The 23097-nt window shown below is 42.6% G+C and overlaps 3 protein-coding genes across 4 annotated transcripts in view; 2 read left to right on the top strand and 1 right to left on the bottom strand.

Moving 5' to 3' along the window:
- LOC139409302 (phospholipid-transporting ATPase IF-like) overlaps nucleotides 1-4259 on the top strand; it is a 43677-nt gene extending 39418 nt beyond the window's left edge. Inside the window, exons 31-32 of one of the 2 annotated variants that reach the window (XR_011634389.1) lie at nucleotides 847-1801; nucleotides 2838-4259. Coding sequence is in view for 1 of the 2 variants with exons in the window: in XM_071154240.1 (XP_071010341.1) it covers nucleotides 847-928 (82 nt within the window). In the remaining variant the exon portion in view is untranslated. Of the gene's footprint in view, nucleotides 1-846 lie in introns of both variants that reach the window. The other variant, XM_071154240.1, reaches the window with a different exon arrangement.
- Nucleotides 4260-6880: 2621 nt separating this feature from the next.
- LOC139409299 (methylcrotonoyl-CoA carboxylase subunit alpha, mitochondrial-like) lies at nucleotides 6881-15501 on the bottom strand. The gene is made up of 19 exons (XM_071154235.1): nucleotides 15157-15501; nucleotides 14469-14512; nucleotides 14187-14326; nucleotides 13999-14094; nucleotides 13748-13869; nucleotides 13165-13312; nucleotides 12947-13068; nucleotides 12744-12855; nucleotides 12473-12554; nucleotides 12136-12263; nucleotides 11738-11921; nucleotides 10145-10254; nucleotides 9836-10052; nucleotides 9628-9714; nucleotides 9089-9138; nucleotides 8854-8991; nucleotides 8652-8756; nucleotides 8208-8279; nucleotides 6881-8060 (listed from the first exon to the last, which is right to left on the bottom strand). The coding sequence occupies exons 1-19, from the start codon at nucleotides 15207-15209 to the stop codon at nucleotides 7947-7949; spliced, it is 2124 nt and encodes a 707-aa protein (XP_071010336.1). The 5' UTR covers nucleotides 15210-15501; the 3' UTR covers nucleotides 6881-7946.
- The window catches only part of LOC139409300 (kininogen-like), an 18672-nt gene continuing 10142 nt past the window's right edge, over nucleotides 14568-23097 (top strand). The window contains exon 1 of the mRNA XM_071154236.1: nucleotides 14568-14873. The gene's annotated coding sequence lies outside the window, so the exon portion shown is untranslated. The remainder of the gene's footprint in view (nucleotides 14874-23097) is intronic.

The raw sequence follows: 23097 nt of genomic DNA, 5'->3' as shown, positions 1-23097 counted from the left end.
ATAGGGTGTTGTTGATACTTTTCATCCAAAGATAAAATAATGGGTATAGTTTAATGATGAATGAGATTCTACAGGAATATTGTTGAGAAGTGGTGAGTCTCTACTATGTCCCCTGGTGGTGGTGTTGGCTTATACAGGCTATGAAAGATGGGGGGAGGCCTTGTGCCTTTCTTGAAGGTAAGAGTTGAGCTTTCTTTTCAAGGGCTCTTAGATATTAGATAAATATGATGTGTTTTTTTTTACTTTAGATATTATGCCTATTTTTGTATTAGCAGTATATACTCAGTCTAAATGAGTATATATATATATATATATATATAGTACAGCCAAGAAATGAGCTTCATATTATAAAAATAAACAGCTTTTAGTATACCTGGTTATGCATAGGATGTATTATTCATACAATGACATTATGCAGATAGAGAAGGGAGACGTTGACTGTTTGTGTTCAAGTCATCCATGTTAAATCATCCTGTACTAACCCTCACTGTACGCACCTTATTCTCCTCCTTTTTAGTTTGACTTTGTTTGCTTGTGCTGCTCCCTCTGTAGGTTGAAGTGTAGTGTAGGAGACAGGGTTGTGAGGCAGTGGAAGATGAGCAGGATGACAGGGCTTCAGATCCAAGGCAGGGCCTCCTCATGTCAATACAGATAAGGTCTTCAACCACTCCTGTGCCATGACATCCCCTTACTGTACCATGTAATGGCACGATGGCTGTCCATCCAACAGTAAATGAAGGATCTTTAGGCAGGTCAGAGACAGACAGACAAGCACTCCAGAGGTAGGTTTTCAGCTTAGTCCTCTCCCACCGCCAGCCCTCACTCCTCTGTCGTTGATGCTTTTAGATTGAGGAGCAACTCGGACCCCTTCTATTCCAACGACCGGAGCATCTTGACGCTCTCCCCCATGGAGGCCACTCATTGCTAAGGTAGCAGAGAGCAGTTGTCCCGCCAGGTGCCCCGTCCCGCCCTGCCCCATGGCCAAACAGAGGGACTACTCACTGCACGGCCCAGGGCTGACCACCTCAGTGGACAGTCAGACTATATCTCAAGAGAAGAACGTTGAAAGCCATGAGGCTCTGCACCACCACTTTCAGAGATGCTGCATTTGCCTCTGTTTTGTTCCTGTAAATAATAAAAGGGAATCAGACCAAAGAAGGATTTGTCAGACTTAAGTGAAAAAAAAAACATGGTCTACAACTTTGCGCCTGTAGGTTAGTGCTGCTCCTGCTTCACCACCTGACTATCTGAAAGGTCTGCCGCCTTTCCTGAGGAAATTAGGTGGACCTTTTTAAAGCCATACCTTCCATTTTTACTACCTGTTTTTCAAGGTATGAAAATGTGAAAGCAGTTTGGTCAGGTCTCTGGTATTTAAAAAAATAAATACATTAAAAAAAAAAAATCCCTGAAAGGCCTTTTCTGCTCAGATTTGTTAGCGTTGTGTTTGTTCCGAAATGTCGACAGGAGAATGTCCCTATAATAGCTTCCTACGAGAGATGTGTTGTTCCACCAATACAGTGCCTTTTGAGAAGTGTAACTTGGTCCCCCCAAAAATTGTCACCTAATTTTAACATTTTGTTATAAAAAGCACATGTTCAACTTAATAAAATAAAACACTTTTACCCATCAAGAGGTTAAATAAAGAAATTACTATAGTAAGTGCCAAATAAAGTATCGGGGGAGGGCAATTGAATGCAGGCTTCACACACGCACAATTGGAGGCTGACTAAATACTTTTTTGCCCCACTGTATGTGCAAGTTCTCCCACTTAAAAAGATAAGGCCTATAATTTTCATCATAGGTAAAATTCAACTATGACAGACAAAATGAGAGAGAAAAAATCCAGAAAATCACATTGTAGGATTTTTTATGAATTTATTTGCAAATGATGGTGGAAAATAAGTATTTGGTCAATAACAAAAGTTTATCTCAATACTTTGTTATATACCCTTTGTTGGCAATGACAGAGGTCAAACGTTTTCTGTAAGTCTTCACAAGGTTTTCACACACTGTTGCTGGTATTTTGGCCCATTCCTCCATGCAGATCTCCTCTAGAGCAGTGATGTTTTGGGGCTGTTGCTGGGCAACATGGACTTTCAACTCCCTCCAAAGATTTTCTATGGGGTTGAGATCTGGAGACTGGCTAGGCCACTCCAGGACCTTGAAATGCTTCTTATGAAGCCACTCCTTCATTGCCCGGGCGGTGCGTTTGGGATCATTGTCATACTGAACGACCCAGCCACGTTTCATCTTCAATGCCCTTGCTGATGGTAGGCTTTGTTACTTTGGTCCCAGCTCTATGCAGATCATTCACTAGGTCCCCCCATGTGGTTCTGGGATTTTTGCTCACTGTTCTTGTGATAATTTTGACCCCACGGGGTGAGATCTTGCGTGGAGCCCCAGATCGAGGGAGATTATCAGTGGTCTTGTATGTCTTCCATTTCCTAATAATTGCTCCCACAGTTGATTTCTTCAAACCAAGCTGCTTACCTATTGCAGATTCAGTCTTCCCAGTCTGGTACAGGTCTACAATGTTGTTTCTGGTGTCCTTTGACAGCTCTTTGGTCTTGGCCATAGTGGAGTTTGGAGTGTGACTGTTTGAGGTTGTGGACAGGTGTCTTTTATACTGATAACAAGTTCAAACAGGTGCCATTTATACAGGTAACGAGTAGAGGACAGAGGAGCCTCTTAAATAAGTTACAGGTCTGTGAGAGCCAGAAATCTTGCTTGTTTGTTGGTGACCAAATACTTATTTTCCACCATAATTTGCAAATAAATTCATTAAAAATCCTACAATGTCATTTTCTGGATTTTTCTTCTAATTTTGTCTGTCATAGTTGAATGGACCTATGTTGAAAATTACAGGCCTCATCTTTTTAAGTGGGAGAACTTGCACAATTGGTGGCTGACTAAATACTTTTTTGCCCCACTGTATATACATAAAAAATAAAAAAACATTTATAGCCTCTACAGATAACAGGGTTGAAGTGTTATTCTCAACACACTCAGTTTTCACCACAAAACACAAGATAATGGCCCCCCCAAAATAAAGGAACAGTTTCACCATATTAAAGGGAAAATCCACTCAAACTTTTTTATTTTTTATTTGAATGAATCACTGATAACGTAAAATAAATATTTTTTTAGAAATGCAAAGCAACTAAATAAGTAGGGCTTTACAATGATGGTAAAACTTGGGGAAATATTCAGGTTAAGTGGGTTAAAATCATCTTAGAGGGTGCAGAGGGACATGTCAAAATGCTTAATTTTGGTGCAAGTCTTTATTAAAATCTGATTTTATTGAATTTTACATGTGGTCTATATTAAAGGGCACTTCATTTAATATTATAGGCTTTAGAATTTAATATTGGTGCACAATTTCTACTTAGAATATCAAAGGGTCACAAAAGGTACTCTTTTCGTGGAACAACCCAGATATGAAATAGCTACCAAGATGACATGAAATAGCTTTCACATCTAGTTGTTTTCAAAGCCACAAATTGTTTTTGTTTGCCTTTCACTAATCATTGCCTATCATTTGAATCATGTTTTTATTTAATTTGTTAGTCTTTTCCCCCCTCTTACTAACCACTTGTTAATGTTTGTATATATTTCCATCATATTACTGGTAATAGGGCAGGCGAGAGAACCTCACGGACTGAATGCAACTGCTTTTGCGCTCTGTATCCTCTTTAGCTTTTGGGGCCTTTTAGCCCACAATAATGGAAATGTCTGAGTCAAGAGGGTCATTGAGACAACCATTTTAAACTTGCTATCAATGACAGTGACATTATGCACATCAGCATACATATTTATCCGAATATTGCCGAGATACATAATCATGGGATTTTATATGGTTACTATTTTTAGCCGTTACATACCTCTCAGTAGCTTGAAATGGGAGACACTTGTCCAAGAAGTCAGTGGAGCTTGATATTTATTTGCATGGTACCAATATTCGTAATTATATCTGGCACTACTATTGATCATGGTCAGCATTGGTCATATCTGATGGATTGTACTTGTTTGCTACTCAGTTTTGATATAAATGCAGCATCTTGTTCAGATTGTCACATCTCAATCAATTTATGAAGGCAATATGGATACATCTCTACAAGGACACTGATGTAAAGTCAGCTGTTTGTTTCTCTTGATCATGTTCATTGAAGAAAAAAGGTATGTTATTGTACTCCTGTCAGTGAAATGGTTGATGTTTAAAGCAAATTCTATTTATGGAATAAATGTTTTTAAAAAGCATGTAACTTTTGTCCTTTCCAGCAGAATGTGTATGCAACAAATGTTCACACACACTACTTGACCATTCGATAGCACTAGCATAGTGTCGTGTCTTTGGCTATGCCGGATTATGTGATATGACTTGCTATTCTATAAAATAATTTCTCCGTAATTAATATTACCTGATTGAGCTAATCATGTAAATGTAATTAGCTAGAGTCGGGCACCACAAAATAATATTTATAGAGCTGTTAGCTGTTATCTTCCAAATACTCTTAAAGACCTAGTAATATTTTACATCCATAGCAGTCGATATCAATCGTCAACTCAATTCAGTCTCATCTGAAAGTTGTAAATTATTTTATCTGCATGACCCATGGCTAACAAGTTGAATCAGCAATACAAAATTGTTTTTATTTACTAAATACCTAACTAATCACACAATTCACATACAATTAATCATAACTTGATTACGTCAAAGGAAAACGTCCCTAGCGGGCGGAACAGATATGACAACTTGTTATACAAACGAAAAGGGGATGGGTTGAGTGAAAGAGCGGGAGACTGAGGAACAAAGGGAAAAAGCTGTGCTATCGTAAATACAGTATCTTATGCATTCTAAATTACCACCCATTTGAAAAAGGAAAATGCAATAAATATTTACTCTGAGCTGCGCTTCAGTAGGTTGGTAGTAGATGGAAGACTGTGTTGCCAAACCGAGTCCTCTGTCCTTTGAAGAATGTCTCTGGTTGTCAATTGGATGTTGTAGTAACGTTGTGTGGTAGACGGGATACTCTGTCTGTTCTTTCCTAACCTGCGTTTGCTAACTCAACGGCTAGGAGGTATCACTTCTGTAGTGAATAAGAGTTCAAAGTTCATACCATTCGCAACCAAAGCTCACGCTGATGTTAGCTTCATTCTGTAGTTATCTGAACCATTCTGACATAGGACTGTCGTCCTCGGAACAGGAAGTTATGTTGTCGTCAAGGCTTTATATACAGTGCCTTGCGAAAGTATTCGGCCCCCTTGAACTTTGCGACCTTTTGCCACATTTCAGGCTTCAAACATAAAGATATAAAACTGTCTTTTTTTGTAAAGAATCAACAACAAGTGGGACACAATCATGAAGTGGAACGACATTTATTGGATATTTCAAACTTATTTAACAAATCAAAAACTGAAAAATTGGGCGTGCAAAATTATTCAGCCCCTTTACTTTCAGTGCAGCAAACTCTCTCCAGAAGTTCAGTGAGGATCTCTGAATGATCCAATGTTGACCTAAATGACTAATGATGATAAATACAATCCACCTGTGTGTAATCAAGTCTCCGTATAAATGCACCTGCACTGTGATAGTCTCAGAGGTCCGTTAAAAGCGCAGAGAGCATCATGAAGAACAAGGAACACACCAGGCAGGTCCGAGATACTGTTGTGAAGAAGTTTAAAGCCGGATTTGGATACAAAAATATTTCCCAACAATGCAAAACGTTATGTTTGGCGTAAAAGCAACACAGCTGAACACACCATCCCCACTGTCAAACATGGTGGTGGCAGCATCATGGTTTGGGCCTGCTTTTCATCAGCAGGGACAGGGAAGATGGTTAAAATTGATGGGAACATGGATGGAGCCAAATACAGGACCATTCTGGAAGAAAACCTGATGGAGTCTGCAAAACACCTGAGACTGGGACGGAGATTTGTCTTCCAACAAGACAATGATCCAAAACATAAAGCAAAATCTACAATGGAATGGTTCAAAAATAAACATATCCAGGTGTTAGAATGGCCAAGTCAAAGTCCAGACCTGAATCCAATCGAGAATCTGTGGAAAGAACTGAAAACTGCTGTTCACAAATGCTCTCCATCCAACCTCACTGAGCTCGAGCTGTTTTGCAAGGAGGAATGGGAAAAAAATTCAGTCTCTCGATGTGCAAAACTGATAGAGACATACCCCAAGCGACTTACAGCTGTAATCGCAGCAAAAGGTGGCGCTACAAAGTATTAACTTAAGGGGTTAAGGGGGCTGAATAATTTTGCACGCCCAATTTTTCAGTTTTTGATTTGTTAAAAAAGTTTGAAATATCCAATAAATGTCGTTCCACTTCATGATTGTGTCCCACTTGTTGTTGATTCTTCATGTTTGAAGCCTGAAATGTGGCAAAAGGTCGCAAAGTTCAAGGGGGCCGAATACTTTCGCAAGGCACTGTAGGAAGGGAGCAGAGGGCGTGTTTTATAGCCCATGTCCCTTCAGAGGCGGGCCACTGATTGAGCAGCCCTATCTTATGAAAATCCCAAATCACATTTCATCCCATTACAATTGTATGTGAATCTGATAACTCTGTGTTGACTCTCCACTGTCGTTTGTCATCTTATCATTGATGAGAATGTCTGCTGACAACCGAACTGACATATTCATTAAGTACCACCGCATATGTTCAATTGTTCGGATTACCAGAATATAGTTCATTTCGCCCCACCTACTGATGTTGCCAGAATCTCTGTTAACCAAAGGTTTTTTAAATGTAGGGTAGAGAGGAAACAATCAAATACCTCTTCCCCCCTGTCATAAATCTATCCCCCAGGCCAACATCATGACAATAGTAATATACCTCTATACAGCTACAAAAAAAGACAGGATATTGAGTTTCTCTATGAAATGATCTTTTAGAAAAATGTAATTTGGCAACACATCAATAACAATTAGGCTCACTATTGAATGGATGACAGCACATAGGTTAGCAGACATAACTTACCACAAACAAGTTGTCAGGAGTGTGTGCTTGGCGGGATTCAACACTTTATAACCCTGACTGATTTCAGCACCAACCTTCTCTCAAATTGGTTGTTTAATGATAGGTCATCTCTTCCATGGTATTAGTTTTATGGACTAAAGTAACCAATACAAGGTACTGTAAGGGGAGGCAGTTATCGGTGAATAGCCCTTACTGTAATTTCACATCCTGGATTTAATCTGAATCATATGAGATGTAGCTAGACTCCCACAATGTTGCCCTAGGTCTGGGATTTCCAAGACTAAAATGTAGCCTGAGTGTGATATCATGACAAGGAGTACAAACAGATCTGGGACCAGGCTATAGAAGATGTGGCAGCATGTACAAAACTGAAGCTAGAAGAAAATTCCCTGGCTACCCAAATTCCTTGCTTTGGCCAAATGAGAAGCCATGCCCTTCCCCACAATGAGTCGATCTGAATAACTCCCCCGAATAGAAATCCATTCTAGACCATCTAATTGGTCCCAGAAACTGATGGTATAAAGTGGCATTTTGAAAATTCTGATTGCTTAGAGAAGAACCAATTACTGATGATTATTATTATTTTTTTTACATTACCCTTCATTTTGACACCACAAACGACTGCAAAGAGAACTGCAAGAGGAGAATAGTACAAAAGCCAGACTTCTACACAGCCATCAGAAAATTTGGATTAGAAAAAAAACCTAAGCAAATATACCAGTATTGTTAAATAGACACATTTCTGCCACAAAACATGAAGGCAATTTTCTGGCAACTGTACAGTGTGATCCACATGGACCTGTAGTGTGTTCCCTTAGGATTGTACAGCAGTTTGCTACTCCTGTAGAAAATGCATCAACCCTTCCGGTTTAATTTTAAAATGCCTCATTTGATTTCTACAGTAACTTAGTCTCAAAGTTCACAAATAAATATTCACACATGAGGATTAGATTTAGATTATTCCTCAGCGGCCTCCTCAAACTCTACCAGGGCTGCGTGCCGGTTGGCCTGGGAGCCATCCTTGAAAAACACCTTCTTGATGACTCCAGCTTTGGGTGCTCGGATGACGTGCTGCAGAAAGAGAGAATAGTCTGAGGACCCATAGTTCATTTAGAGCCCAATGTGAGTGATAAGTGGGTGGCTACAGAGTTAGATAAGTCCATGTGTGTGCGTAGTATTGGGAGTGGAATCCTCCCAGTGCCTGAAATGTCAGCTCACCTCCATTTTCATGGCATTCATCACCATCAAGGAGTCTCCCATCTGCACTGTGTCTCCTGCCTTCACCAGCACCTGGAATAAAGATGAGATCATATTAAGGATCTTCCCTATCAATTCTAAATGGCCCTGTTAATGTTAGGACAGAGAGTCCGTGTGGCCACATTCTGTTTTTCCATTGCAACTGACATTTATCAATTGGCACTTCTGAACGATTCACACCATACCATCAACAGGAGGTATAGATTAAATAATTTTCCGACATTAGCCGCTAAGTGAGCTAATGAGAGATATCCCATGAATCAGCATGCCTGACCATCTGGCAGGAAATCACATCCCACAGCAACATATTAAAGATCAGTCAGAGTGGCTGGGTCAGCTTTTATAGACAGATACATTATGGCGGTGAGAGAGACAGCAATGAGAAGAGAATCTGTAATTTATTACCTTCTCAATGGTCCCAGTCATGGGTGCCACAGCTCCTCCCTGTGCTCCTGTGCTCACACCAGCCAGGAACTTGGGCACTGGAATGCTCACCTCCGCACTACCCTCCTGATGGGGAGGAGAGGGTGGGTTGGAGGAGAGGGTGGCTTAGAGGACCTAAGGTACCCTGATATGGAGAACATGTGTTCCAGAGGAGGGGACTCACCATAGAGAAGAGGTGTACTGTGTTATCCAGGATGACCAGTTTGGGCCGGGACTTCACCCCGTTCACAGAGCAGTGCAGGAATGATGTCTGTCCCTCTGTCTCCACCTCCCCTGACACCTGGAACACTTCCCCCTCAATCTGAGGAAGGAGACAAAACACATCAGCCGCAGGAAATCATGTTTGGGTATGTTCAACCTTTTCCATTAGACATTTTTACAACACTCAGCACATGTACCTCCATAGAGTAGGTCCCATCTGGATTATATGTAACCGTTAATTCCACTTCTGCACAGAAAAAAAACATTTCACAGAACTTTAAGTCTTTTTTCTCTGCCACTTGATTCATGGAAGACTTGCCTTCATAAAAAATGCATATGATGGGTCCTGTTCAAATTACTTTATGCATGACAGAAAATATGAATAACTTTTACGACAAATTCCATGTCACAAGTAAACAAAAAGCAGATTAAAAGTACTTAAAGTACTTTTTTTCTCTGTATTCAATCAATATTTTCAGCAACAGTGAAACATGAGGATGAGAGAGACTAACTTTGCCATAAGGACTGCTGAATGTTTAATTATAGTGAGGAGATGGTATTAAGATGGGTTCACTTATAGTCTGGACTGAATCAGACACACTAATCAATGTCATTAGTGAGGTCTAGGAGGCCTGGCTGGGCTCCTCATCAACATAAGACTGAATGAAGAGCAATTCAATCAAACCAAGGTCTACTGGCTGCTTCCTCTGAGCTATTGAAGGAGGTTTGGACTCACTAGTTTCACCCAGCTGGAGCGTCATATTCCTACTATATAGGATGTTCACCCTCCTGCCATTACTGGAGGCAAAAGGAGAGAAGGGATCTGCGACAGGAGAAAAGAACAGACAGTTTAAGGTATCCTCCAACAGACAACAGCACTTTTTCAGACAGTTGTTGTATAGTTCTCAGCGATCTGTAGACAGGCCTGTGTTGTTATTCCTCACCGTTGGACTGGTCTCTGAAGGTTTGAGTGCTGGCCCTCTCTCTGAGCAGCAGGCCCAGGGCAGCCTGACACAGTGTGGCCCTGGAGGGAGGGCTGGGCTTGGGGAACAGCTGCTCATAGTGCTGGGGGATGAAGCTGGTGGTCACATTCCCCGCCTCAAACTCTGGGTGGCCAGACAGACTCAGCAGGAAGTCAATATTGGTGTTGAGGCCTACAATCTGCCGAGATCAGTGGTCAATCAATCAACAGTTACAAAACAGAAATACGCAGTGGGATGTGTCCAGTATGTGTATAATATTAATACTCTTACGTTGTACTGACGTAAGCAGTATCTGAGCTTCCTCAGAGCAGCAGAGCGATCCTCTCCCCACACCACCAGTTTAGCGATCATGGGGTCGTAGTGGGCTGACACTTCATCTCCTGAGAACACAGACAGGTACATAATCATGTGGATATATCAACTAGAGGTCGACCGATTAACCGGCATGGCCGATTAATTAGGGCTGATTTCAAGTTTTCATAACAATCGGTAATTGGCATTTTTGGCCGCCGATTACATTGCATTCCATGAGGAAACTGCGTGGCAGGCTGACCACCTGTTACGCGAGTGCAGCAAGGAGCCAAGGTAAGGTGCTAGCTAGCATTAAACTTCTCTTATAAAAAACAATCAATCTTCACATAATCACTAGTTAACTACACATGGTTGATGATATTACTAGGTTAACTAGCTTGTCCTGCGTTGTATATAATCAATGCGGTGCCTGTTAATTTATCATCGAATCACTGCCTACTTCGCCAAACGAAGAATGATTTAAGCCCATTCTCGAAAAAAGCACAATTGTTGTACCTAACCATAAACATCAATGCCTTTCTTAAAATCAATACACAGAAGTATATATTTTTAAAACCTGCATATTTTGTTAAAATAAATTAACATTAGCAGGCAATATTAACTAGGGAAATTGTGTCACTTCTCTTGCGTTCATTGCACGCAGATTCAGGGTATATGCAACAGTTTGGGCCGCCTGGCTAGTTGCGAACTAATTTGCCAGAATTTTACATAATTATGACATCACATTGAAGGTTGTTCAATGTAACAGCAATATTTAGACTTAGGGTGGCCGCCCGTTCGATAAAATACGGGACGGTTCTGTATTTCACTGAAAGAATAAACGTTTTGTTTTTGAAATTATAGTTTCCGGATTTGACCATATTAAATGGCCAACGGCTCGTATTTCCGTGTTTGTTATATTATAATTAAGTCTATGATTCAATAGAGCCGTCTGACTGAGCGTTTGCCAGCAGCTCTTCACAGCGCTGTTTATGACTTCAAGCCTATCAACTCCTGAGATTAGGCTGGCAATATTAAAGTGCCTATTAGAACATCCAATAGTCAAAGGTATATGAAATACAAATGGTATAGAGAGAAATAGTCGACGCGTCATAATTCCTATAATAACTACAACCTAAAACTTCTTAACTGTGAATATTGAAGAGCTGGGAATATTAAACCACTTGCTTTCATATGTTCTCATGTTCTGAGCAAGGAATTTAAACGGTAGCTTTTTTACATAGCACATTGCACTTTTACCTTCTCCAACACTATGTTTTGCATTATTTAAACCAAATTGAGCATGTTTCATTTTTTATTTGAGACTAAATAGATTTTATTAAGTTAAAATAAGTGTCCATTAAGTATTGTTGTAATTGTCATTATTACAAATATATATATAAAAATAACAATATTGTCTGATTAATCGGTATCTGCTTTTTTTGGTCCTCCAATCGGTATCAGTATCAGTGTTGAAAAATCATAATCGGTCGACCTCTAATATCAACAGTACTGTCTGACAGCTGTGTTAAATAGGTGTAAGTAGGTCCAGGTGAACTGGGTGTACTGTACCTTCCCTGACGCCTGTCTCAATGCGTGTGCACTCGTCTGCCAGGGGTGTAGACAGATGAAGGAGGGGTCCTGCCCCAGGGAGGAAGTCGTTGTTGGGGTCCTCAGCGTATATCCTGGCCTCAAACGAATGGCCCATCAGTTCTATCTCCTCCTGCAGGAGGGGCAGCCTCTCGCCTGCAGCCACCTGAGAGACAAGTGAGAAGAGTACACAAACATCAGGGTGGTGCGTTTACAAATTGTTAACCAAATCTATATTCAGATTGAAATCCTGCCATCTCTGGGATTATGTGAGATTATGAGGCCCTCTAAAAGAGATAATAAATACACTCAACATATTACAACACAATGTCCCCAACACCCCCGTTCTGTTGGCATTCCTCTCCCTCTTTCTGCCTTACCCTGAGCTGCCACTCCACCAGGTCAGTACCAGTGATCATCTCAGACACAGGGTGCTCCACCTGCAGACGCGTGTTCATCTCCATGAAGAAGAAGTTGTGCTGTGCATCCATGATGAACTCCACAGTGCCTGCATATAGACAGGGACATACATGTGGTTGTTACACCAGTGCACAGGATGGTGCAAAGCAAACAGGTGTTACAACAATCTTTTTTTCACACCCTCTAGTGGGTGAGTGTTCAATGCCCCAAAAAAAGACAATGGAAATTGAGGACTCTGCATCCCAGCATGCAAATATTAATTATTTGTGTAAGGTTTGAGGTCAATTCTCTGTTCACCTGCTCCCACATAGTTGACGGCTTTGGCTGCTCTCACAGCTGCCTCACCCAGTTTCCGCCTCACGTCCTTGCTAATTCCAGGCTGCAAGCACAGGTGCAAACACAAAAACACTACAAATCATTAACACACACATACAGTCACACAGACTAGGAAGTGCAAAACACAGTGCATCAAGCCTCATATCCAGCAGACAGCCATTCACACAGGAAACCAAGACATGTTGTGGTGCTGAGAGCAACATTATGGCGGTAGCTTTATCATAGCACTTACACCTGGTGCTTCCTCAATGATCTTCTGGTGCCTTCTCTGCACGCTGCAATCCCTCTCAAACAGGTAGACAGCATTTCCATGCTGGTCCCCAAAAACCTGGACCTCCACATGTCTGGTGAGTGAAGGAAGATCGGTCACAACATCTAAACAGGGCTGTAGTCTGAACCTTAAACATAAATAGATACAGAGTGTCTTCTACATACCTGGGGTCCTCTACAAATTTCTCCACTAGCATGACATCATCATTGAAGGACTTGCGAGCCTCTCGTCTCGCAGACTCAAGCTGCTCATGGAAGTCTTCAGCGGTGTGTGCAATGCGCATTCCCTATATAAACCAATCACAACCGTAGGAGCCTTAAGACACAAACAACAACACTATCATTCCATGAAACAATCCTTTCTGTGTGTGCATCTTACTTACTTTACCACCCCCGCCACGCACAGCCTTTATCATCACTGGGTAGCCTATCCTGACAGCCTCAGCTTGGAGCTTCTCATCCGATTGGTCCTCTCCGTGGTAACCCTCGATGATAGGAACACCCGCAGCTGACATTATGTATTTTGATGTACTAGGAAAAATAAATAGATTTCTAAGATGTAACTTTTGAATAACTAGTATTCAAATCAGACTTACAACATACAACACTGAAGAGTGACTTTAAAGAGAAGTCATTCATTGGCCACGCCCACCACATCCCCCTCACTAACTTCACAACTGCTGCTACAAAATATCCTAGGGGACACACTGTCATTTAAAAGGTAGATACAGCAAAATAAAGTTCCCACAAGCAGCCCCGCAGATATTGAGATGCAACACAGTCACACAGTATCTGTGCATGTTCACAGGTTTGCTTCACACTGTTACAGCATGGTAGCCATGGCACCAACACAGCAGAGACGTTGTGCCTCGCGCTTCAACACTCTTAGTTGTTGAGGAAATTAACCCCCTATGCCGTTTACTTTCTGCATCTATGTCATATCCCTGAGTCTACCTTTAACTATACCTTTTGATACCCATGTCTCTGATAGCAGATGATGGAGGGCCAATAAAGATGATACCCTCCTGTTTGCATGCCTCAGCAAACTCTGTGTTCTCTGACAGGAAGCCATATCCTGGGTGGACAGCCTATAACAAAAACACCATTCATAAACATAAACGTATTCGTCAGATATAGTCTGAATTGCGACTTTGAGAAACTGGGGATTGCCATAATGAATGAGTACTGTAAATACAATACTGCACTTGACAACATACATGCGATCCAGATCTCTTGGCAACCTCCATGACTTTCTCCATGGACAAGTAACTCTGCTGGGATGCGGCTGGCCCAATGTTATAGGCCTCATCTGCCTAAGAAACATGAGAAGCCCCATAAATACAGCTGCATCTACAAACATATACTGACAGAGGGGTCAAAGTTTCAACCTTTAGCCTTGACATACCATGGCCACATGCATGGAATGACGATCTGCATCACTGTATACTGCCACAGAGCGCACACCCATCTTCTTTGCTGTTCGCATCACACGGCAGGCGATTTCTCCTCTGTTGGCAATGAGGACTTTTTCTATCCTGCCTTGCCCTAGAGGGAAAGAGACCTGAGGTAAGAGTGATGATGTAAAGCATACTAATTGAGACAACTCCAATGCTTCCTCTGCAGTTCAATCTACATGGCGATTAATAACTTCACAAAGAGATATTCAATATTGCTCCATGTTACTTACCAATTGAGGCAAACCGCACAAATCCTTTGGTCCATATCAATTTCCTAAGATGAGATAATAAAAGAACATTGCAGGAAACGGACCTTGATGGTTGAAAAGGTCATTTAAAGAGAGCACGTTGTTACAGCTGTTTACATCAATGAATGGCTTTCAAGGGCATGCTAACTGTACCATGTACTAAAGAGCAGTTTGTTTGTCCACAGTTGGCTAACACTCGTATTCATAATGATCATTGCTCAAAGATGATAACTAGTTGATATAGAGCTAAATGCATTAAATTAACTGCCCATCGCTTTGGAAACAAAACATTTAACCGTTCAACTGGTTAACTACCTAGCTGGTATGCTAAGTTAGCCAGCCAGCTACCTTTATTTAACCAGAATCGGTGGATAATTTTTAAGAAAGGTAAGTAGTCTAGTTAGCCATGTTGACACACACAACATATGGCTTAATCGTTTTGGCTAACATGTGCTAGGGTTGTTTAACCATTTTAACACTAACGTTAGCTAGCGTCAAGAAGCAAACAAGCTACAATCTTGCGCGTTGGGTTTGCTGACTAGCTAGCTAGCCAACTGTCTTGACAGAAAACTATCGACATCTTCTAATCTTAGCAGTTTATTTATTCAAAATAGCTAACATGCAGTTATCGTAAACATAACACAACATATGACAAGCATTATCGACTTACTGTTGAAATATTCTTAAACCCTGTAGGGTTTGAACATTCAGGACAGAAGCCATGTGAAGTTAACGTTTGCAGTCTAAACAGTCAGTAGCTGGCTAACGCGTTAGCTGAATAAGAAAATAAGCGTTTGCCTTTCAAATATATTATTTCGATTTACCATTTAATATGTAGCTGGTTAAGATACTGCACTTTACAATACGTATTATCAACTAAAGTTGATCGGTGGAAATGGTATTATATGAAACTAAGGCCGAAACATGCTTAGTTTGGTGAAAATCGCTACAATGTGACGTAAACGACTAAATTCAATTTGCTGCGTGCTTCTCTCTTGTGGACGCGTAGGATGATCAACCAATAGAAAATGCCGAGACAGAGGCGTGGCAGAGAGGAAGAGGCAAAGCAAGACGTTTTACCAAATCAAAGCAACATTTTATTGGTCACATGCACATGATTAGCAGAAGTTAATGCGAGTGTAGCGAAATGCTTGTGCTTCTAGTTCCGACCATGCAGTAATATTTAACAAGTAATCTAACAATTTCACAACAATTACCTTATACACACAAGTGTAAAGGAATTAATAGGAATAAGTACATAAAAATATATGAATGAGCGATGGCCGAATGTCATAGGCAAGATGCAGTAGATGGTATAGAGTACAGTTTATACATATGGGATGAGTAATGTAGGGTATGTAACCATTATATAAAGTGGCATTGTTTAAAGTGGCTAGTGATGCATATATTACATCCAATTTTTAATTATTAAAGTGGCTAGAGATTTGAGTCAGTATGTTGGCAGCAGCAACTCAATGTTAGTGGTGGCTGTTTAACAGTTTGATGGCCTTGAGATAGAAGCTGTTTTTCAGTCTCGGTCCCCACTTTAATGCACCTGTACTGACCTCGCCTTCTGGATGATAGCGGAGTGAACAGGCAGTGGCTCGGGTGGTTGTTGTCCTTGATGCTCTTTTTGGCCTTCCTGTGACATCGGGTGGTGTAGGTGTCCTGGAGGGCAGGTAGTTTGCCCCTGGTGATGCGTTGTGCAGACCTCACTACCCTCTGGAGAGCCTTACGGTTATGGGCGGGGCAGTTGCCGTACCAGGCGGTGATACAGCCCGACAGGATGCTTTCGATTGTGCATCTGTAATAGGTTTGTTAGTGTTTTTGGTGACAAGCCGAATTTCTTCAGCCTCCTGAGGTTGAAGAGGCGCTGCTGCGCCTTCTTCACCATGCTGTCTGGGTGGGTGGACCATTTCAGTTTGTCCGTGATGTGTACGCCGAGGAACTTAAAACTTTCCACCTTCTTCACTACTGTCCCGTGGATGGTGGGGTGCTCCCTCTGCTGTTTCCTGAAGTCCACGATCATCTTCTTTATTTTGTTGACATTGAGTTTGAGGTTATTTTCCTGACATCAAACTCCGAGGGCCCTCACCTCCTCCTTGTAGGCCGTCTCGTCGTTGTTGGTAATCAAGTTTACCACTGTAGTGCCACAGATAGAATTTGGTCAACTAAAAAAAGTAATTGCTAATTTACTACGTGAGGCTTATTTGATATAATAGAAGTTTCGTAATGGTTAGGTTGTTACTCATGTACTGATACTGATAAGTGGACGCACGGGGCATTTAATCAATTATACTTTATATCAGAGTTGCGCCTGTTGTTATACATAGATAGAGAACTCATCATGGATATAACCCGTTTTAAAATGGACATTACCGTTTAGGGCTTGCACCATTTTAAAGTAGTCAACTGGGTGGGGATTCCTATTAGTTGGGGGCAATCAGCTAATGTTGATGAAGGAAATGACCTAATTTAAAACGGAGAAAGCCTCAATGGCACTACCCGTGCTGTCACAGACACCTTTAATGGTACAGATTCAAAGATGAGTCTTCTATCTCTATGGTCTGTTGGTCACATGCATATCTGCCCTCTCATTGACTAAAATTATCCCACCTGATCTAGCCTCATCCCGCCTGACTTCCATCTTTGAGGACATGTATTTTTCCATTGTTAGAGCAGTAAATCGGCTATCTTTTCAATATTGTAAAGAATATTGTAAAGTTACAATATAATAGCTAATCTTGGGGCGTGGTGATCCAATAAGGAGAGGTCACAGTGTTGACACTTTGGAAGTACATTTTTTTGAGAGGTTCCAGACATAATTTCCACCATTTTGCAGAACAGCCACGTAGGTAGGGGTGGGCTTGGTTGGCCCAGGCCTACCCACAGGGGAGCCAGGCCCACCCAATCAGTGACATATGCGCATTGAGGCATATGTCACTGTGCTTCTGTAGCCGGTGCTATACTACACCGCTGTAACTCTGCGTTGTGTGTGGTTGATAGAGACCATAAACGTGGACTTTGGAGATCAGGTAGTTTTAATCAAGCAGAACTGACTCTCTGCATCTTGCATCTGCATCCAAAAGGAAATAAAACATTTGTAGAGCACATCTGTTCTGAGAATCGTCGCCTCTTTCTCTCTCAGTGCATCAAAATGATTTGAAATACAAAAATTAATACACTCTCTCCTTATTATACATAACATATTTTACATTGATAAAACCACATACCTGCATCCAAAAGGAAATAAAACATTTGTAGAGCACATCTGTTCTGAGAATCGTCGCCTCTTTCTACAACAGATGCACAATAGGAGGGACTGGGATCATTCGAGGAGCTAGCCATCGTTCACACATACAATAGCCTGCTAATACCTTAGCTAGCTATTAACCACATGTTGAATTCAGAATATTGATATCGTCCTAAAAAGTACAATTACAAGTGCATCTTAACAATACCATCCATTTATGAGTAACCTCTAAATATACATCATTATTCATGAACAAAACATTGTGTGTATGACTTTGTACTTAAAATAATCAAACTTTTCTGAAGACAGAAAAAGCGTGCCTACCTCTCTCAGTGCATCAAAATGATTTGAGCACGAGCACGCCGGGCAAAACGTAAGTACACACTCCCCTTCTCCCAGGATGCAGGCATGCATAACAAATCAACACAACATATTGATATATGAACCTGGTGAAATTCACATAGTACTTCAACAACTGTTACATTCACCCCTCCTGAATTTCACCAACCTTGTAAAACAACAAAATAACCTACCAAGCTCAAGGCTTAATTCTGAATTCAGCTCAAAGCTACCCATAGGGTTCAGGGCAAGCGAAAGTTGGTCAGGCCTTCAACTGCCCCTAGATGCATAGTGCCTCTTACACTATATCTACATTCTTAGCCTTAAAAAAAAATCCTGTACTAAATCATCTCTGTACTATGTTAAACTTACACCTTCTGGTGGGTTGACTCTATTAGTCTCTTTACTGGTTTAACTACCCTCCCCGCCCTTGTGCGACCTGCCACTGGGCTAGGGGCCATAGTAACTAACGGTGGCTCTGGCCTTAGATCATTGATCAGAGGTGAGTTTGAAGGAATCAGCTCCAGAATCTCAGAGGTGCTTCCCCGGTCATTTTCCTCAAGAAAACAAGGTTCTTCTGGGTCTGACTTTCCATCCGATGTCCAGAGTTCGGAGTAATCGCTTGAATCCTCCGCCAGCCAGGATGCACTTTCCTCCCCAGAGTCCTCCATGTCTTCCCTGTCCAGTCCATCGCCGGAGTGGGTGGCCTCTCCTGCATCTACATTGATTGAAGGCCCTGCAGCATCACTGTCATTGAAGTGTACTGAATCATCAATTTCAAATGGCAGGAAATTCACCTGCAGCAGTAGATTCCTGTGAACCACTTTCTCTCTGCCATAACGATCTTGGATTATGTACGTGTGAGTTTGTGGATTGACTGAAGTCACTGTGAAAATCTCGGGGTTCCACTTGTCAGCCAACTTGCGGCGGCCCCTTTCACCCTTGTTGGCGATGAGGACACGATCCCCCATGGACAAACCGATGCCTTTAACCCGCTTGTCATACTCCCGACCTTGTCGTCTCTGTTGCTTGTCAGTGTGCCTTTGGGCAACACTCATAGCTTCCTTCAGCCCAGTGATCAGAGTCTCGACATACTTGTTGCAATCCACAACACTGGAGTCATCCAAAACATTGCGGAACATAACATCCACTGGTAGCCGAGGGACTCTACCAAACATGAGAAAGAATGGAGCATAGCCCGTAGTCTCGTGAACAGTGGCATTGTAGGCAAATGTTAATGACTGGATTTGTTCAGGCCAATGTTCTTTGGTTTTCAAGGGCAGACTCCTGAGCATGCTACCTAAAGTCCTGTTGAAGCGTTCAGTTTCTCCATTCCCCATTGGGTGATATGCTGTGGTTCTGGACTTTTGGACACCGGAGAGCTTAAGCAGTTCTGCTATTAGCTCACTCTCAAAATTTGCGCCTTGATCAGTATGGATCCTTGATGCAAAGCCGTAGACACAGAAGACATGATCCCACAGTTTACGAGCTACTTGCTTGGCTGTCTGGTTTCTGCATGGCCATGCATGGGCAAGTTTAGTGAAGTGGTCAGTCACCACCAGAACATCAACTGAGTTCTTCTTACTGTCTTCCGCTGTCCAAAAATCCAAACACACCAACTCCATGGGAGAGCAAGTTTTGATGCTCTCTAACGGGGCTCTAGCCGCTGGCTCTGGTGTCTTTGCTAGAACGCATCTCTGGCAGCAGCGCACATACTCCTTGATGTCTCTCTCCATTGCCGGCCAGAAAAATCTCTGCCTGGCCAGAGCTAGAGTTCTAGCTTGGCCTTGATGTCCTGCAAGGTCGTGAATGCCAGTCATCGCTTTGAGTCTCAACACCTCTGGCAAGACATACTGGAACCTTCTCCGGTTTGTGTGACTCTCCTTAATGACACGATACAGAACTCCCTCTCTTAGGATCAAGCGATCCCACTGTTTCATCAGCAACAACACTTTAGAAGAAACACTGTATCGATCTCGTCTGGTGGGCCGTTTCTTATTGAAGACGAAAGGGATGACCTTGGAAGTCACAGAGTCTTGCAGCTGGAAATCTCGAAGTTCCTCGTGCGAGAGTTCAGGCAAAGTGTCAATACCAGGAGAAAGCAGCCGTTGGGTGTTGGAACCAAGCTGGATTGCTTGCATCTCCATTGAACATTCCCAGTCAATATGGAGCTGACATATGGCCTTCACTTCAGCAGTGGTCAAAGAGGTTATCTCCTGGGGATAAGAAGCCCAACGGAAGGCATCTTGGACATCATCATTCAGTGTCCCAACAGCCTCAGACAGAAGTGCTAGGTAGGACTCCCTCATCAGTCTCTGCGCGACAGTCACTGCAAAGGGATCGCGGCTCAGTGCATCTGCTACTGTGTTCTTGCTGCCTGGGATACGCTTCAAATCAAAGTTGTACGGTGCCAGCTTGGCAACCCATCTTTGCTCGCAAGCGTCCAGCTTGGGTTTTGTCATGATGTACGTTAACGGGTTACTATCTGTCCAGACAGTGAACTCGTGCCCCTTAAGCCAGTGACTGAATTTCTCACACACACTCCATTTCAGTGCTAGAAATTCAAGTCTGTGTGCCGGGTACCTTCTCTGCGACTTACTCAGTGTCTTGCTCGCAAATGCTATGGGCCTTGCCTTATCTTCACCTTCAGGTACTTGGCAAAGCACAGCCCCAAGACCATCCAAGGAAGCGTCAGTGAAGAGAATGAACGGCCTCTCGAAATCAGGGTGAGCTAGCATGACACAATTCAAAAGAGCATCCTTCAGCTTCTGGAATGCAACGACACACTCCTCAGTCCAATCCGATAGCGTCAGCTTCCGGAAAATCCCACTGTTGCCCTTCTTCCCATCTCTTCCTCTTCTCTTTTGACCCCCAGTGAGTGCAAACAAAGGTCTGGCTATAGCAGAACAGTCAGGAATGAAGTGCTGGTAATATAATACCATACCCAAGAAGGATTTCAGCCTCCGAGCAGAGGGAGTGCATCCATCTGCCTCCATCAGCTGAGCTTGGCTCATCTTGGCAATGGCCTCCACCTTCTCAGGATCCACTGACACACCGTCCTCTTTAATGATATGTCCGAGGAATTTCACTGTTCTTCGTAGAAAGTGGCATTTTTTGGGTGCTAGCTTGAGATTGTTGGCTCTCAGACGGCTAAACACAACTTCAAGTCGCTGTAGAGCCTGTTCCTCGGTGGGTGCAAAGACCAACAAGTCATCTAAGTAACAAAGGAGATTTGAGAAGTTTAGGTCCCCAAATATACTCAACATCATTCTCATGAAAGAGGCCGGGCTGTTACACAGACCTTGTGGCATGCGATTGTACTCATAAAGTCCCATTGGTGTGGTAAAGGCTGTGTACTTCTTGTCCTCTTCGTGAACTGGAATGTTATAAAATCCTGAGGTCAAGTCCATGGTGCTGAAAAATGCACTGCCACCAAGGGCTGCGAGGCAATCTGCTTGATGAGGAAGGGGATGAGCGTCCTTCACCGTTCGTGCATTCATCCACCTGAAGTCAGTGCATAACCTCAGACTCCCGTCTTTCTTCCATACCATGACTAAAGGGGAGGCATACTCACTAACTGACTTGCGTATAAGACCTACTTCTTCCATATCTGTCAATACCTTCCTCAGCTTCAGGTAATGAGCAGGCGGAACTCTTCTGTATGGTAGCCGGAAGGGTCTGTCATCAACCAGGTGGATACGGTGAACATAACCCCTGGCTTCTCCGCAGTCCAGATTATGTCTTGAGAAGATGTCTTCATATTTTGTGATGGTATTCACAAGCTTTTCCTTCCACTGGTCAGCTACCTGGCATCCATCAATGTCAATGTCTACTAATCCTAGATCAGACAGTCTTTGTTTCAGATTGTGGCAGCCATTGTCATCCTGCTTCTGTTCCATTGGGGTTTTCCTCACCTCATGAAGGCCCTGAAATATTGTTGCATCCTCAACAGCCAAGCATGTAGACACATCTGCCAACTTCATGTTACGTCTTAGGGTGAGATGTTTGTCAGAACAGTTTACTACCTTTAAAGGCACCCAGCCATCTCCCCACATGGGTGTAATAACTCTACCCACGAGTATGTTTCTGGGCATGACCTTTGACCTGGTAGGTTCGACTATTACAGTGCTGCCTGGAGACAATGCCACATTTTTAGGAAGTTTACCCCAAACTAAGTGTTCAGTCTTGGGCGAAAGAGTCACAGCTTGAGTGAGCTTCACTGTCCCAATCTTGCCATCGACTTGCTGTCCCTTCCATCTTGTGACACTTGTCATCATCTGCAGAAACTGCTCACCCTCTGGTGAGTGGGTCTGGCCATCCATGTTGTTGACGAGCTTCCAGTATTCATCCGTGCCTTTCATCTCATGCAATAGATGCTTAATGACATTCGATCCCAGGATGAGATCATCACGCTGTCCAGGAACAACTAGAGTGGGCACTTTAACATCAATCCCATAGATTTGCATCTCCAAATCATAGAAACACTTTGTTGAGGTCTTCTTCCCCCCACACCCCACTAATACTAACTCTGTGGGAGGCTGATAATGCTGAGGAAGGGCACCTGCTTCCAAAAGTCTCTGCTCCGCATGTTCACTTAATGTACAGGCCATAGACCCAGTGTCAAGCATGCCCTTAAGCTGCACTTTCCCATGTACAGACACAGAGGTGTAAAACAAATCTGAAAAAGCCTCAACTTCTTGTGAACCTAACATAACAATTTTCTCTCCTTCTTTCGCATCAGAGCACAAAATCTCATACGTTTTCTCAAGATCATCAAATTCTTTCTTGGGGGTAGACAGTTGAACACCCACATTTCCCCCCTTCACCTGTGGGCGTGTCAGTTTAACGGTTGCTGCTGTGGTGGTGAGTTTCTCTGCTGTTGTGGTGGGCGTCTTTCACCACCGGGATTGGCATAGCGTTCCCCCGGTTTAGGACAATTTGACTTCCAATGATCTGGGGAAAAGCACAGGAGGCACAGGTTCTCATGTCTACAGTGCATCACAGTGGAGTGATCTGTTG

This window comes from Oncorhynchus clarkii, chromosome 5, assembly GCF_045791955.1.
Source record: "Oncorhynchus clarkii lewisi isolate Uvic-CL-2024 chromosome 5, UVic_Ocla_1.0, whole genome shotgun sequence".
Lineage (NCBI taxonomy): Eukaryota > Metazoa > Chordata > Actinopteri > Salmoniformes > Salmonidae > Oncorhynchus > Oncorhynchus clarkii.
Note: the sequence above shows the minus strand (reverse complement) of the source record. Positions and strands in the feature narration are given on the sequence as shown.